The 15,702-nt window shown below is 34.4% G+C and overlaps 1 protein-coding gene across 1 annotated transcript; it reads left to right on the top strand.

Annotated features, from left to right (window-relative positions):
• The first annotated feature begins 5,835 nt into the window (after positions 1-5,835).
• Positions 5,836-15,150, top strand: LOC124821741 (glycinol 4-dimethylallyltransferase-like). Its single transcript, XM_047293672.2, has 13 exons — positions 5,836-5,937; positions 6,026-6,076; positions 7,487-7,761; positions 7,880-7,963; positions 8,064-8,138; positions 13,236-13,319; positions 13,411-13,500; positions 13,589-13,690; positions 13,899-13,994; positions 14,086-14,157; positions 14,237-14,335; positions 14,604-14,708; positions 14,804-15,150. The coding sequence occupies exons 1-13, from the start codon at positions 5,886-5,888 to the stop codon at positions 14,843-14,845; spliced, it is 1,227 nt and encodes a 408-aa protein (XP_047149628.2). The 5' UTR covers positions 5,836-5,885; the 3' UTR covers positions 14,846-15,150.
• The last annotated feature ends 552 nt before the right edge of the window (positions 15,151-15,702 follow it).

Below are 15,702 nucleotides of genomic sequence, written 5' to 3'. Positions count from 1 at the left end.
TTAACCATTCGGCCATTCGGCCTCACAATGCAGATGACAGGATGATGGACACAAATCACTTGGCCAATCGAGAGCTTACCATTTGGGCCACCTCACAAAACCCAGGGAATGTTATCGGAAAAACTTCTGGTCCAAACTGAGGTGATAAAAGTTCTCAGCGAACTATCACTCTCGTTTAGAAATCCCAGGGAATGTTATCCGAAAAACTCCTGGTCCAAACCGAGGTGACAAAAGTTCTCAGCGAATTGTCACTCTCGTATACAAAACCAACGAAACGCTATCCGAAAAACTTCTGGTCTAAAACCGAGCAGAAAAGTCTCGTCAACAAAACCGAGATTATGTTATCCGAAAAACTCCTTGTCCAAACCGAGGTGATAAAAATTCTCAGCGAACTGTCACTCTTGTCCAGAAAACCAAGGAAATGTTATCCGAAAAAATCCTGGTCCAAACCGAGGTGATTAAAGCTCTCGCGAACTGTCACTCTCATCTAGAAAACCTAGGGAATGTTATCCGAAAAACTCATGGTCCATGAAAGCTCTAGCGATTTTCATGGATTACATGAATTGGATATTTTGGTTGTGTCTTGATAAGTTTGTTGTCATGTTTATTGACGATATTATCATCTATTATTGGGAGGAGCATGCTGAACACCTAAGGATGACATTGAAGACTATGAGAGGGGATCAATTGTATGGGAAGTTTTCAAAGTGTGAGTTTGGGTTGGTGGAAGTCTAGTTCTTGGGGCATATATGTAATTTTTGAACAAGGAATTGTAGTGGACCCATTTAAGGTTGAGGTTGTATTGAAATGGGAATGACCAACTACGATAGCAGAAGTGAGAAGCTTTGTGGGGTTGACAGGTTATTATCGGAGGTTTGTGGAAGGATTCTCGAAGAGAGTAGGGCCGTTGACACAGTTAAGTCGTAAGAATCAACCATTTATTTGGACAGAAAAATGTGAGTCAACTTTTGAGGAGATGATGAAGAAGTTAACCTCTGCTCCAGTGTTGATGATTCCAAACACTGAGAAAGTTTTGAGGTGTACTGTGATGCATCATATCAAGGACTGAGATGTGTACTACTGCAAGGAAAGAAACCAATGGTGTATGCATCTCGTTAGTTGAAGGTACATGAAAAGAATTATCTGACACATGACATGGAGTTAGTTGTACTGGTGTTTGGTTTAAAGACATGAGGACATTATCTTTATGGGCGCATTTTCAAGTCTTTAATGATCACAACATCTGAAATACTTGTTCGATCAGAAGCAATTGAATATGCGTCAGAGGAGATGGATGGAGTATTGGAAAGACTACGATCTTGAATTGCAGTACCATCCCTGTAAAGCAAATGTTGTTGCTAATGCTTTAAGCAAGAAGAAAGTTTAAATGACAGCCTTGATGGTAAAGGAGTTAAAGTTATTCGAGAAGTTACAAGATATGAACTTGGGACTGCAAGTGAAAGAAGGTCATATGTGGTAAAATTCTCAACATAGAAAAACTTAGGAAAACACTTAGGTTCTTAGAAAATATAAAAACATTTAGGTCAAAACACCCAAACGCATGGCTAAACGCATGGCTAAACGCTGCTTTGCCTAAAGCATCTAAGAGAGTTGAAGTTAAATGTTTTATCCTTACCATAGCTGAAAAAGGTATTTAGCATAGCTCTTGAAAACAAAATAGGTCGAGACGATGTCTTTGACAAAACCTTTTAAAAGACATAAAAACTCAAAATACAAAAGAATGCTTGAACAAGATAAACATTATCTGTCTAAAAAGAGACAAAAACAAAAGAAGAGTTTATTTGATTAAACGATACCATAAGCTTAACAAGTACGTATAACGATGAAGTAACTATATACACTTGGTATCTTTCGAAAAGAGCTTAAATGTAAAATGCTACCTAGCAGTAGAAAATAAAAAAGCACTTTGTTATTCTGAGCAAGCATTAAATGCATTAAATGTTCAACGTTCAAAAACAACAAAAGTGATGAGAAAAGACGTATCTGCTGCATGCACAATTTACTATAATCTTGTAGATAAGCTATTTACATGCATCCACAATACAACATGTCAAATATAAAAAATTGGACATTAGAAACAAAGGAGATATTCACAGAATGTTCATTAATTGAAGCAGAGTCTAAAAAGATCGTACAATCTACTTTCAGCAAAGTACTGAAAAAACATGCTTGCACATGTATTAAGGCTACAAGCTCAGTCTAACATACAAATATCCATAAAGCCTATAGATATAATATTTCTTGAAAAGAAAATCAATAGGATAACTTAAGAGGATAGTGACGCAAAGCTTACAATGAAAAGAGAATACAGTTGGTCTCCAATATTCATAATGGTCACGAATTTCTTTTTGGTCTCCAAAAATACACGAAATGAAAGTGGCCACGGATGACCACAATCAAACATGAATTAATAGAACAATACAAAATAATCCCAACCAAATTTTATCAAACTTATCCATAAACTCCAACATACATGTTATAGAAAATTATGAAATATATTTTTTCCAAACAATCCGATCGGACAATTCGAAATTTAATACAAATGATTAAAATTTAATCGTTTATGTTAAATCTCAAACGAGAACTAAGTTTCACTCAGTGCTTGACTATGATTTCATACTACAAATATATTCAAATTTTAATCAACAATGAAATGTCAATATTCAACCAAATTGAAATCATTGTGTTTTATGCAGAGATTCAATATGCCTGCTCCAATTCCAGAGAAGTCACTTAAACTCGTGAGGAAAGCACGGACTAAATATGTAATTCAATTATGTAATAGTATGTAGTAGATATTAGGATATAGTAAGTTCTAACTTTATGTTTCTAATTTGTTTTATGCTTTTGTACATTATATTAGTTTAACTTTGTACATTGCATTGATTTATACTTCAAAGTTGGTTTATGATTACATTAGATTGATTTATGCTTCTAAGAAGTTGATTATTGAATGTATTTATGTTTTAATATAATTTTCATTCAAAATATACGCTTTTGGCACTAGTGCAAAATCGGTATTTTAAATCGTCCATTAAGCTTCGGTTTTAAGACAACCGAAGCCTATTAAAATACGGTGGCAATGGTGTAATATTTAAGATACCATATGCCTCGGTTTTAAGACAACCGCTATACAAGGAATATATTGCCTCGGTTACTCAAGAGACAGAGGTAGAAAACGTTGTTGTATGCCTCGATTTTAAGACAACCACTTTTCAAGGAGTATACTGACTCGGTTACTCAGGAGACCGAGGTAGGAAACATTGCTATATGCCTCGGTTCTAAGAAAACGCTGCTGAGTCACCCCCTCATTCGCACCACCGTCCTTCCACTACTCAAGTTACTCAAAATTCTCTCCCTTCCCTCTCCGTTCATGAATCTCCTCCACCTCCACGACTCCAAATTCTCTCCCTTCCATCTCCGTTCACGAATCTCCTCCACCTCCGTGATTCCAAATTCTCTTCCTTCTCTCTCCGTTCAAGAATCTCCTCCACCTCCGCGTACTAGAACACAGCCCCTTCCAAAACCCTAACCACTCCCTCAAGCCGAATCTTGCGCCCGAACTGAAACGGATTTCCCTTCGGCTTCGCCTTCAAAATCTCCTACGTCAGATCCAACGCCGTTCTTCCACGCTCATCCGCCACCTCACGATTCGCGCCCAGATCCAGCATCACCTTCGCAACACCAGGCCGCACGTACCTCGCCGCCATGTGCAGGCCGCACGTACCTCGCCGCCATGGACGATTTAAAGCACAACGGCGTTCTCGCTACGCTACACATGGCGGCGAGGTACGTGCGGCCTGGTGTTGCGAAGGTGATGCTGGATCTGGGCGCGAATCGTGAGGTGGCGGATGAGCGTGGAAGAACGGCGTTGGATCTGACGTAGGAGATTTTGAAGGCGAAGCCGAAGGGAAATCCGTTTCAGTTCGGGCGCAAGATTCGGCTTGAGGGAGTGGTTAGGGTTTTGGAAGGGGCTGTGTTCTAGTACGCGGAGGTGGAGGAGATTCTTGAACGGAGAGAGAAGGAAGAGAATTTGGAGTCACGGAGGTGGAGGAGATTCGTGAACGGAGATGGAAGGAAGAGAATTTGGAGTCGTGGAGGTGGAGGAGATTCATGAACGGAGAGGGAAGGGAGAGAATTTTGAGTAACTTGAGCAGTGGAAGGACGGTGGTGCAAATGAGGGGGTGACTCAACAGTGTTTTCTTAGAACTGAGGCATATAGCAACGTTTTCTACCTCGGTCTCCTGAGTAACCGAGTTAGTATACTCCTTAAAAAGCGGTTATCTTAAAACCGAGGCATACAGCAGCGTTTTCTACCTCAGTCTCTTGAGTAACCGAGGCAGTATATTCCTTGTATAGCGGTTTTTTTAAAACTGAGGCATATGGTATCTTAAATATTACACCATTGCCACTGTATTTTAATAGGCTTCAGTTTTTCGAAAACCGAAGCCTAATGGACGATTTAAAATACCGATTTTGCACTAGTGATGCCTCGGTTGAGACCATAACTGAAGTAGAAAACACTCTTATGGTGTCAGTTAAGGTCACAACCGAGGCAGAAAGGCTAGCGGATGAAGCAAAAAAAAAAAAAATAAATAAAAAAGGACCCTACTATCTCAGTTAAGATGGCAACTGAAGCAGTAGAGTGAACATACTGCCTCGGTTAAGAGGGAACCAAGGCATAAAGTCCTACGAAAACAAAAATTAAAAAAAATTACTGTTTCGGTTAACTTTGAACCGAGGCAAAAGCCTACCCTTTTATGCCTCGGTTCAGAACCGAGGCAAAAAGTTGACTTTTTGCCTTGCCTGGATATGCCTCGGTTCGGGAACCGTTTCCTATGGGCGAAAATAACCTCTGTCTTTTCCTCTAACTACACTAGTGAAGTGATATAGAATTTGTATGGTATATAATAATTGGGCCGGCGTTCAAAATATTATTATTGGACCAAACATTCCAGCAGAATAAAATAACCAAAGATATCTCATTAGAGATATTGATAAGCCGTTTATGAGTAACTAACCAAAGTTTCATGGAACTTTGTTTTTATTTGATCTATAAAACACCTATAAATACACTGACAAGGCCAAAGGCCAGGTACATTCAACTCACACTCTATGAGACTCAAATATTCAACTGTGATAAACAATTCATTAAACCGCTTCTAACTTGAGCGTCAGAGTGTCTTTTGCAGTACCTCCCCCATCAAGAGTGCAACTGAACGGCCTCCGGAGTCCAACCGAGCGATATATGAAACTCAAGCATTAGAAAGCAGGAAGAGTACAACAAAAAGGTATGTCTCTCGGTCCTCCACAACATCCACTCTGAAACAGAGTTAAACTTTAATAAACTAACCAAATAACTATATTATATTATTTTTTATTTAAAAAAATACATAAAGGTTACGGTAGACGAAAGACAAAATATATTTAGATACCTACGTAGTGTTACTTTAATATGTGTGAAATCTACAATCAATAAATTAATAAAGATTAAAAAAATGTTTCAGTTTTTTTTTCTCTTTTGTCCGACCTTATATATTTCAAAAATCCATGTAATTCACAAAGTCTTTCGAAACTTTTTAAACTTTTACGTTGTTAATTTATTAAAATCTAAACTACTAAATCCTGTTAAAAAAGTCTTTTAAATCTATCTTACGCGAGACTGTTCTGTTATTATTTTGCAATTGTTTGCCTGCAAAATGTTGACTATCATTTGCGGCGTAATAATTTTCTATTTACCATTCAAATTTCATGGAATCTTTTTGCCTATAAAATCTCTTATTCATATATTGTCTTGTACAAGGGTATCTCTACGTTCTCATCTGTTCTATAGAGTTTAGTTTCACTCTATGTGATCAGTTTCCATGGCTATGGCACATCTAGTATCTTCTCCTATCGTCTCTTCACTCTCAGCCGGTACTTATACTCACTGTCTTCTTTTTTGCCTCATTTTTCACTGCAAAATTATTTTCTGAATATGTGGAAGCATGCATTGTAATTGCAGGTGCAAATCTTTGGGGCAGGAAACTCTCCTTCAACACTATTTACTGTGAAAGTATTCATCACTTACACCCTATTCCTTCAACTAATAACCTTTATTATGGTTCTTTGGTTAGCTTTCTGAGTATCTCACTCTAAATTTTTTTTACATCTATTAGGTGGAAGGTGTGAATAAAAAGGAAATGATCACCTTTAATTATCATCTTTTATTATATTAGATACTTTAATTATCATCTTTTATTATATAATATACTTTAATTATCATCTTTTATTATATAAAAAGAATTCCCTTTAATTATCATCTTTTACAACATAATATAATTAATTTTAGAAAGATTTTAAATAGTAAAATTATTTTTAATGCTTTTACTAAATAAATATTTATGTTAGTCAATTTTCAAATACTGACACCAACAAATTAGTTTTATTTATTTTATTAGTAAGGGTAGAAAAATTTACATTCATTAGATATATGCTGTACGGTAATATATATATATATATATATATATATATATATATATATATATATATATATATATATATATATATATTTTACAAACTCCTATTAATGTTAATAATCTTTATATTAACATTAAATATTATACACCACTACTTATTCACTATAATTCATTTATTTTATATAAGTTACAATATTTTATAATAAACAACAATAATCAAAATTAAGTATTTAATAATGCATAGGTAAATTTTAATTTAATTCACAATATTATATTTATTTAAAATTGAGAAAAGAAAACTTTTAAATTTATTTAATAAAATGTACTTCACAAATAAAAATGATGATAATGATAAAGAATTTAATGTAATAATATTACGAAAATGTAGTTATATTTAAAATGGTGCAACATATTTTTTAATTTTATAATTATATTTAAAAGTTAATGGGTACGGGATTTTTTATGGAGACAAAATCTTTAAAACTGAAGAAACATATAATCATTTAAAAATATATGTGATATTATAATTTAACTAAAATAAAAAATAAAGTATGGGAATATTGATTTAGGCTAAATTTAAATTTTAATTATTATTAAAATGTTATAATATAAGAATATACTATTTAAAATATTTTTTCTGTTACTTCGACTTTTCACAAATTATCTCCCAAAGTATTTTTTGACACAGGTTGGGCCTTGAACTTGGGAACCAATCGGGGATGGCCACGTGGTCGTATTTTACTGTTTTATAATAATAATAATAATAATAATAATAATAAAATAAAAATAATAATAATAATAAGAATAATAATAATAATAATAATAATAATAGTATTAATTGGATTATTTTTTCACAAACCTATAGTTTTTATTAGCTTGATTTTTTTAATTTGAATTTTCAAATTTAACATTCCCTCAATGCAACATCCTGTCATGATGTAGTTTCAATAATTTTAAATATAATTTTTGTTGTGCATGCTACAACTTTGAACACTTTGTTACATTAGGTTCTGGTGGATCGAAAGCTTCTAAGCACAATGTAAAAGCTCAAATACAGTATAATCCTTTGAGGTTTCAACAATCACCGTTTAATAACCATTACAAAAACACTGAAAGAGGAACATATGAAGAAAGCAATAAAAGTTATGTTGTGAAAGCCGTCACTGTGCCATCTTCTGAGTCAGAATCTGAAGCTTCCAACTCCAAAAACATTGTCGACTCTGTCAAAAATTTCATGGCTGCTGTGTACCAATTTATTTACCCTTACGCATTGTATGGTCAGGTAAGTATAAACTTTTCCATCATTCTCGTAATTAGTATTCAAAAGTTATGCTCAATATACTAAGTTTTGGATAACTGATACGTTGTTGTTTTAAATTAATTTAATCTGTATTTTACAGGCAACAGCTACAATTTCTGCGTCTCTCACTGCAGTAGAAAAACTATCAGATATATCTCCATTGGTTTTTATTGGTTTGTTGCAGGTCAGACTCCAAATATAATTTTATTTTTTAAAAGACAACTTAAAATTACCCTTTAACTTCAATAAAAGACATTTTCTTGATTTGTTTTTTAATTTTTCAGGCTGTGTTACCTCACTCTTTTATGGTTCTTTACGCTAATGGAGTGAATCAAGTGTTTGACTTTGAAATAGATAAGGTATGAAACTTACTATGAATAAGATGTTCACTGACGTACTCCTTCCTTTTTATTAATGGGAGCATCACCAAATTAAAATTTGACCAAAACCCTGAATCTTTTTTTTAATTAATTCAGTTTATCCCATATTAAAGTAAAATATATTTGGATTTTTAGAATGACCTTCGACGTTAAAAATGGTGATAATACTTAACAAGTCATATTACCAAATAAATATATTTATTGTTAGAATTTGTCACGTTTTGTTTTGTACGGATGATTTCTTTATCCTTATATATGACTTTTGCTTTTCTCTACGTACATGACTGAACATTAATTAATGAAATATATTTTTCTGCGATACCTATGAATTCTATTTATTAGAATTATCGTATCCATTATATATAAATATATATTAGTCGATTGACTAAGGTTAAGTTATATTTAAAATTTATTATTAGAAGAAAATTTATTTAAAATATATAAATAAATAGAAATCAGATTTTATCAATTGGTTTTATAGAGTTGACGTAGATTTATTGTATAAGTCTCTATTATTCTACTTCTTCCTTACACCACGATGGTTGACCAGAGCTCCTTTCATGGTGATTACCTCATTAATCCTTCGAATCCTCTTTATCTTCATGCCAACGAGTCACCCGCATAAACTTTAGTCTCACCATCTAAATGAACAAAACTATCATGCCTAGGCAAGAATTATGAAGCTTGCTCTTCTCTGCAAAAACAAGTTGAGGCTTGTAGATGGCAACAGCATTCAACCCTGTCACCAACAAATACGTCCTATGGAGAATATTAATCTAGTGTATAATTGCGTTGAATACTCATTGATTGAGAAGGCTATTAAATATCCGTAACGTGTACAGACGCGATACTGGACCAAATAAAAACCAAACGAAATAAAACCACTGAACTAGAAATTAACTGGGTTGCTACAGTGGACCCTTCTGCCCTTGTTGTATGTGTTACAATTCCACCTCATTACCAACCTTGTCTTCAAGGTTGAGATACGGAAAAGATTGTTGCAGGTGAGCTGATCTCCCAGGTGGCATTATCAACATCTAATCCTTCTCACTGAACTAAATACTATGAAACTTAGTGTAGGCCTCTTAATATGACCCTTGATTGTAAAATCACATCAGACTGAATAACAGGTGACAATTCAGTATGAGTGATGGATAATGACTCATAAGGTTGAGAATGATCCCCTTTGTAAAGTTTCAATTGGAAACAATGGAATATTGGATGGATTTTAGTTGTTGGTGGTAGCAACAGTTTGTAAGCAACTTGGCCTATTCTTTGAATAATAGGGAAATGGCCAAAAACCCTCATACTCAACTTCTGATTTTTTTGAGAGCAACAAAATGTCGTCTATAGGGCTGCAATTTGACAAAAACTAGGTCACCAATTTGCAATTTCATGAACTTTATTTTCTTGTCAGCATGTTTCTTCTTCATGTACTGTTGAGTTTTGTGGAGGTTAAATTTCAATTTGCTAAGTGTCAGATGTCGTTGTAGTAATTGTTCTTGAACCGAAGGAGAATCATGGGGATTAAGGGTGTATTTTACCAATATAGGAGGATCTCTGCAATAGAAAATCTGAAAGGGAGTCATGCCACAACTATGATGATTGGAAGTGTTATACCAATACTCTGGGCAAAGGCAATAACCTTGCCCAATCTTTAGGAGAGTCATAAGTGAAACATCTCAAGTACATTTCTAAACATTTGTTTAAAGATTCGGATTGGTTATCTGACTGTGGGTGGTAGGCAATGAACATATGCAGAGAAGTACCACTTAATTTGAATAACTACTGCCAAAAGTGACTAAGAAGACTTCGTCGCTATCATAAACAATAGTTTTAGGAATGCCATGCAGTTTGACCATAGTTTTAACAAAAACTTCTACTACTGACTTGCTAGAGTAATCAACCTTTAATATAGAAAAATGGTCATTCTTTGATAATCTATAAATAACTACTAAGATGACCGTAAAGCCATTGGAAGAAGAAAGTCGCGAGATGAAATCCATAACAATGTCATCTTAAATCTGTTCTGGAATGGGTAGTGTAATAGGCCTGTAGGTAGAGTGTGAGCCATTTTTTGTTGACAACTACTAGAATACTAGAAGAAAATAACATATTTGCTGCCAAACCAGTATCCACTCCTGTGGTACCTTCTACCAGATTAAATAGCTCTTCTGACACTCCTTTATTTGACCCTTAAATTTTCGTCAATTGATTGATCAACTGATGTATCTTACAGCTACTAGACTAATCATCACTCTGCCATGAGAGTGCATCGTTATCAGCTGATGTTAAAGGTCTTCATTTTGCATCCAACTAATCTTTCATTCCTTCTAGTTTTGCTGATTTTGATTGTGGCTGTAGTATGCAAAACTTAGAAAATTAATCACTAGATATTGTGTCTTTCTTGTCTCTTCATTAATTTCTTGGAAAACTAAGCAAACAACAATATTTTGGTCTTCCTCTGAAGTTGAACATAAGTTCTTACAACTCTGGGTTGTGAGTTACAGTGGCTTTATTATTTACTTACTAATTTAAAAGTTCCTAGTGATGCCTTTATCTAGTTGACAATCCTACCTTTCATAAGCAAACAAAACATATAGAAATTGATTATCATGTCATTCATGAAAAAATTCAAAGTGATTTTCTTCATTTGAAAAAATTCAAAGTGATTTTCTTGATTTGTTGACAATTCCTTCTTCTGCATAAATGGCTGATATGTTTATTATGACTCTTCGTCTCAAAGCTTTCACACACTCTTATATGCCTTTACAGGTTCTTGTAGAAAAATAATCCCTTTATAATTTCGAATCGGAAGTCTTCCTATAATTACCACATGTTTTGATAGGATATAAGGGGTTTAAATGAGAAGGACAGTTAGGAAGGAAAAGTTATTTGACAGTTAGTTAGTGAAAAGGGGAAGAGAAACTTTATAAATAGGGAGTGGATTCTGTACAGGGGATTATTGAGTGAATTCTTTGTAAATCTGGACTTTGGCCAGAAGAGGGAGGTTATGCTTCCAACCAGGGAGGTTATGCTCCCAAACCATTCTTTGTAAAGAGAGTTCTTTTACCGTGAATAATAGAAAATCTCATTCTTCCATTACTGTTTCTACCTACTGTTAGTGTTCTTGTTAGGTTCCAAACCTGGGTACCTAACAAATTGGTCCGACTCGCCGGATCAAAGTGGGGGTGAAGGATCAAGAAGCAGGTGGATCATCAAGGGAGGACTGCCGGACCAAGAAGTTGCCGGATCATCAAGGAAGAACTACCAGATTCCGCTTGGGAGAGGATTGTTGGATTCTGCTTGGGAGAGGACTGTCGAATCTCCTTAGGAGAGGGCTGCCAGATCAAGAAGGAATCAAGAATTGGTCAAGAAAGGGTGGAGGCATGGAAGGAAGAATACGCAAGAATACAAAAGAAATATGCAAGAAATGAGAGAAATGCTACAAGAAATCAAGATTCACATAAAGGGCTTAGGAAGAAGTAAGGAATCTGTCATGAAAGGGTAGAAAGAGGGTTTAGATGAAGAGGAAATGGAGGAAGACAGGGGTGAACAGAATTGGAGGCAGTATGTAGAATTGGCCAAGTTTGAGGGGCTGGACCCATTGGGATGGATCTCTCAGGCAGAGAAGTTTTTTGACACCCAAAATGTCACAGAGAAGGAGAGGCTCAGGTTGGCTTACAGTTGCATGGAGGGAGGCACAATCTAATTGTTCAGGGCCTGGAAAAATAAAACCAATAACCTTTCTTGGAAAGGGCTGAAAGAGGCATTAATAATGGGGTTCGAAGGAAGAGATAGAGGCTCTATTTTTGAGAAGAAAAGAGAAACGGAAGCTGAAGTTTTGAGTGTTGATGGTTTTGCAAGAATTAGAGAACAGGATAAGAGAGAAGAAAATATATGTGGAGAGGAAGGCAATGATGAAAACTATGATGGAGACATGGGTATGACTGCTGCTGGAAAGTTGAAAAAGCTACTGTTTTTACTACTGCTGAGAAAGTAGCAAAAGTTGTGGTTTTTACTACTGCTAAGAAAGTTGTAAAAGCTGTTGTTCTTAGTGGAGATAGTGTGGTAGATTGTGGTGTGAATGTCAAAACAGTAAAGACAGGAAAGAAACGCTTAGGTGGAGGAGAAAATGCAAGCAATTGGGAGCAAAAAGAAGAGGATGCCACTGACAATAATGGAGCTAGGAGGGGTGAGGAGACACCAATTTTTTCGTGGGTGAAAAGAGAATAGTTGATCACTTATGAAGGGATTGACACCCAAATGCTTCTAAAGTTCAAAACACCAAAGGATCAACAAAAGCGCACCCAAACAACAAAGAAAAGGTAGTCCAGGGGTGCAAGACTTGGCATAAAAAAAATCAAGCACCTTTCTTGGAAAAATCTGGCACCAACTCTACTAAGGATAGTTGAAGGGAACAAAAGAAGCAATCTATATGAGAATTGGGCCGTAGTAACACAGATGGGGAGTGTGGAAATTTTACATGAGAGTTTGCAAGTAGATAAAGCAACTGCCAAAAGTGTTGTTGCTACAAGGGCCGATGAAGTCAGAGTTGAGATTTTGAGAACTTCACAAAATTGGGCTAAAAGAATCCAGAAAGAGTGGAAGTCATTGAATAGGATTTGCCACCACCCAAGCCTCCAAACCTAAATTAGAGGGCAACATCCAGTGGGTTCCTTCATATGGTAACAGGTTGATGAAGAGGAGCCATGAGATCCAGCTTTCTGGTTCCAACCTTGAGAACAAGGTTTTTCTGTAACAGGGTGGAATGATAGGATATAGGGTGTATAGGTTATAAGGGATTTAAATGAGAAGGGTCGTTAAGAGGAAATAATTATTTGACAGTTAGTTAGTTATAGTGGACTCCCAACTAGGGAGTATATGCTCCCAAACCATTATTTGTAAAGAGAGTTTTTTTACGACGAATAATAAAAATCTCATTCTTCCATTATTGTTTCTACCTACGGTTAGGTTCAAAGGCACCTAACAATAGTGAAGGCATGTAACTTTTTAGAGTGTACAAACCTTTTGAATGTTTCTTAGAAGTAATCTATTTTACATGTTTTATTGCAGATAAACAAACCGTATCTTCCATTGGCTGCTGGCAAATTATCCTTCAGAACTTCTGCCTTTATTGTTGCCTTAGCTGCAATTTTGGTGCCATATAAATCCATCACTTTTTAGAATAAAAGATTTTAAGATTAGATTCATTGAAAAAGGAGAATTACGGTTTTATTCTATTTTACAGGGTTTAGGGTTTAACTTGATGATAGGTTCTCCGCCATTGATTTGGAACTTTGTGGTGTGCGTTACATTATGGACTTGCTATTCAGTCAATGTGAGTCTTTCCAATGGCATTTAAACTGAGTATTATGTTTTAAGGTATAAGTATTGGTGCACTGAGTATTCTTATATATATTCTGCAGTTGCCTTTCTTACGATGGAAGCAATATCCGGTGATGGCATCATTACTCATATTTGTTTGTGGGACATTTATAAATCCAATTGCATACTTCCTTCATATGCAGGTTCTGTCCTATCACTATATCTTTGCCTTTCATAGATCTTAGTTTTGAATAAGCATATTCCAACTTATTATCACTTTCAAAGAATAATAACAAATTTTTCTCCCATGATTTTTGGGTTAGTTTCATTCCAAGATTTTCAATCATCCATTTCAATCCACGAACCAGAAATAAATCTACTAAATTGCTAATTGATGTAACAAATGTTCAGACGTTTGTGTTGAAGAGGCCACTTGTGTTTACAAGATCATTCATTGTTTTTCTGTTGTTCATGAGTTTCTACTCTCCTGGTATAGCATTAGCCAAGGTAAACTCTTTATTTTCTCATGACATGTATTCATTTTCCAACATCAAGCTTTTGGTTCAATAATGTAAAACCTTGTATTGAATCTGTGTAGGATATACCAGACGTAGAAGGAGATATAAAACATGGCGTTGATTCTTTCGCCGCACGTTTAGGCCAGAAAAATGTATGTTTCTTAAATTCAATATTTTCTTTTGGTTATCTTCTCTTTGTATAATATTTGATAGATTCTAAATCTTTGATAGATATTTTGGATTTGTGTTTTCCTCTTGGAAATGGCTTTTGGAGTTGCCTTCTTGGCAGGAGCATCATCTTCATCTCACTTTTGGATTAAAATTGTCACGGTAACATATTTTTATTATATTATATATATATATATATATATATATATATATATATATATATATAGGTTGTATGCATAATTTATTTGTTTTTTTTCTCGCAACATGTAGTTTGATTTTGATGATATTTATTAGGTATGCATAATGATCGTTAAAATAAGCAATATTTTAGTACAAACATAGGTTTATTGTTTTTTATATATCATTATAAATCAGCATAAAGTTATTTAAACTTTTGAACAAAATTTAAACAAAATCTGTTATATTTTAGTGTCTTGGAAATGTTGTTCTTGGTTCAATTCTGTGGTACCAGACCAAATACGTAGATGTGACAAATCCAGCTTCCACTAGATCCTTCTATTCCCTTATCTGGAAGGTAATTCTTCTATTAAAACACTGTTTCCATTTGAGTAGTCCAGATTATAAAGGAAACATCTAATAACATAAGTACTTATGTGTTTGTTTTTGCAGTTGATGATGGGATCATACGTTCTCCTGCCTTTAATTAGATAAAGTGTAACTCAAGATTAAACAACGTTTGCAACACATGCAATAGAATAACATAGAAAGCCGTCGCATCTAAGTTTATTGAAGCAATAAAAATTGCACATGTATGTGTTCTCTAGATCTGATGAGTTTTGTATCAGTAAGTTTTTTTTTTTTTTTTTGCTTTTCAGTTGTTTGATGATTTTTAGTATAACTATATCGAGCATTATCTCTATATTAAAGGAATAAAAAAATAGAACCAACTTGGTATGATATAATTACCCTAAAGTATATGAGTGCTAGCGTATGAGCTTTTATCCACTGTAAAGTGTTAGTTTATAAATACAGTCAATAAAACTGATACTTCACATTGAAACTGATACGTGACAGTTGTCACATTATGGACCTGACATGACAATGTAATTTTTTTAAAAAATTTAAACTGTTTTAAAAAAATCACAAATTGACATTATCCCGTTCCTAAGAGAACTTGTTTGAAACAATTTTTCAACAATTAAAATGCCATTGATATTTTTTAAAATCGAAGATCAGCTTCACACATTCTAACTTGGTACCACAATGATTAAGTTTATAAGAATCTAAACCATTGAAAAAAAATGAGTCAATTTAGCAATTATATGATTAAATAATGGAAACCACTAAGTGAATTAATTAGGCAATGTGAAATGTAAAATGGGCAGCCCACCATAATTATGTCAGTTTTAATCATTATATTAAAAACGCATACTTTCGATAAATATTTACGAACATATTTATTTCAGCGAATAAATTAAAATTATCGACGAATTTATCAGTGAATTGTATCCATGAATTTACCAGCTAATATATTATCGGTAAAAGCTACGCGTCATTACCGCGGGTTA

Source organism: Vigna umbellata, chromosome 8 (genome assembly GCF_029865625.1).
Source record: "Vigna umbellata cultivar VRB3 chromosome 8, Vumbellata_1.0, whole genome shotgun sequence".
Classification (NCBI taxonomy): Eukaryota; Viridiplantae; Streptophyta; class Magnoliopsida; order Fabales; family Fabaceae; genus Vigna; species Vigna umbellata.
This window is presented reverse-complemented; position numbering and strand designations above follow the sequence as displayed.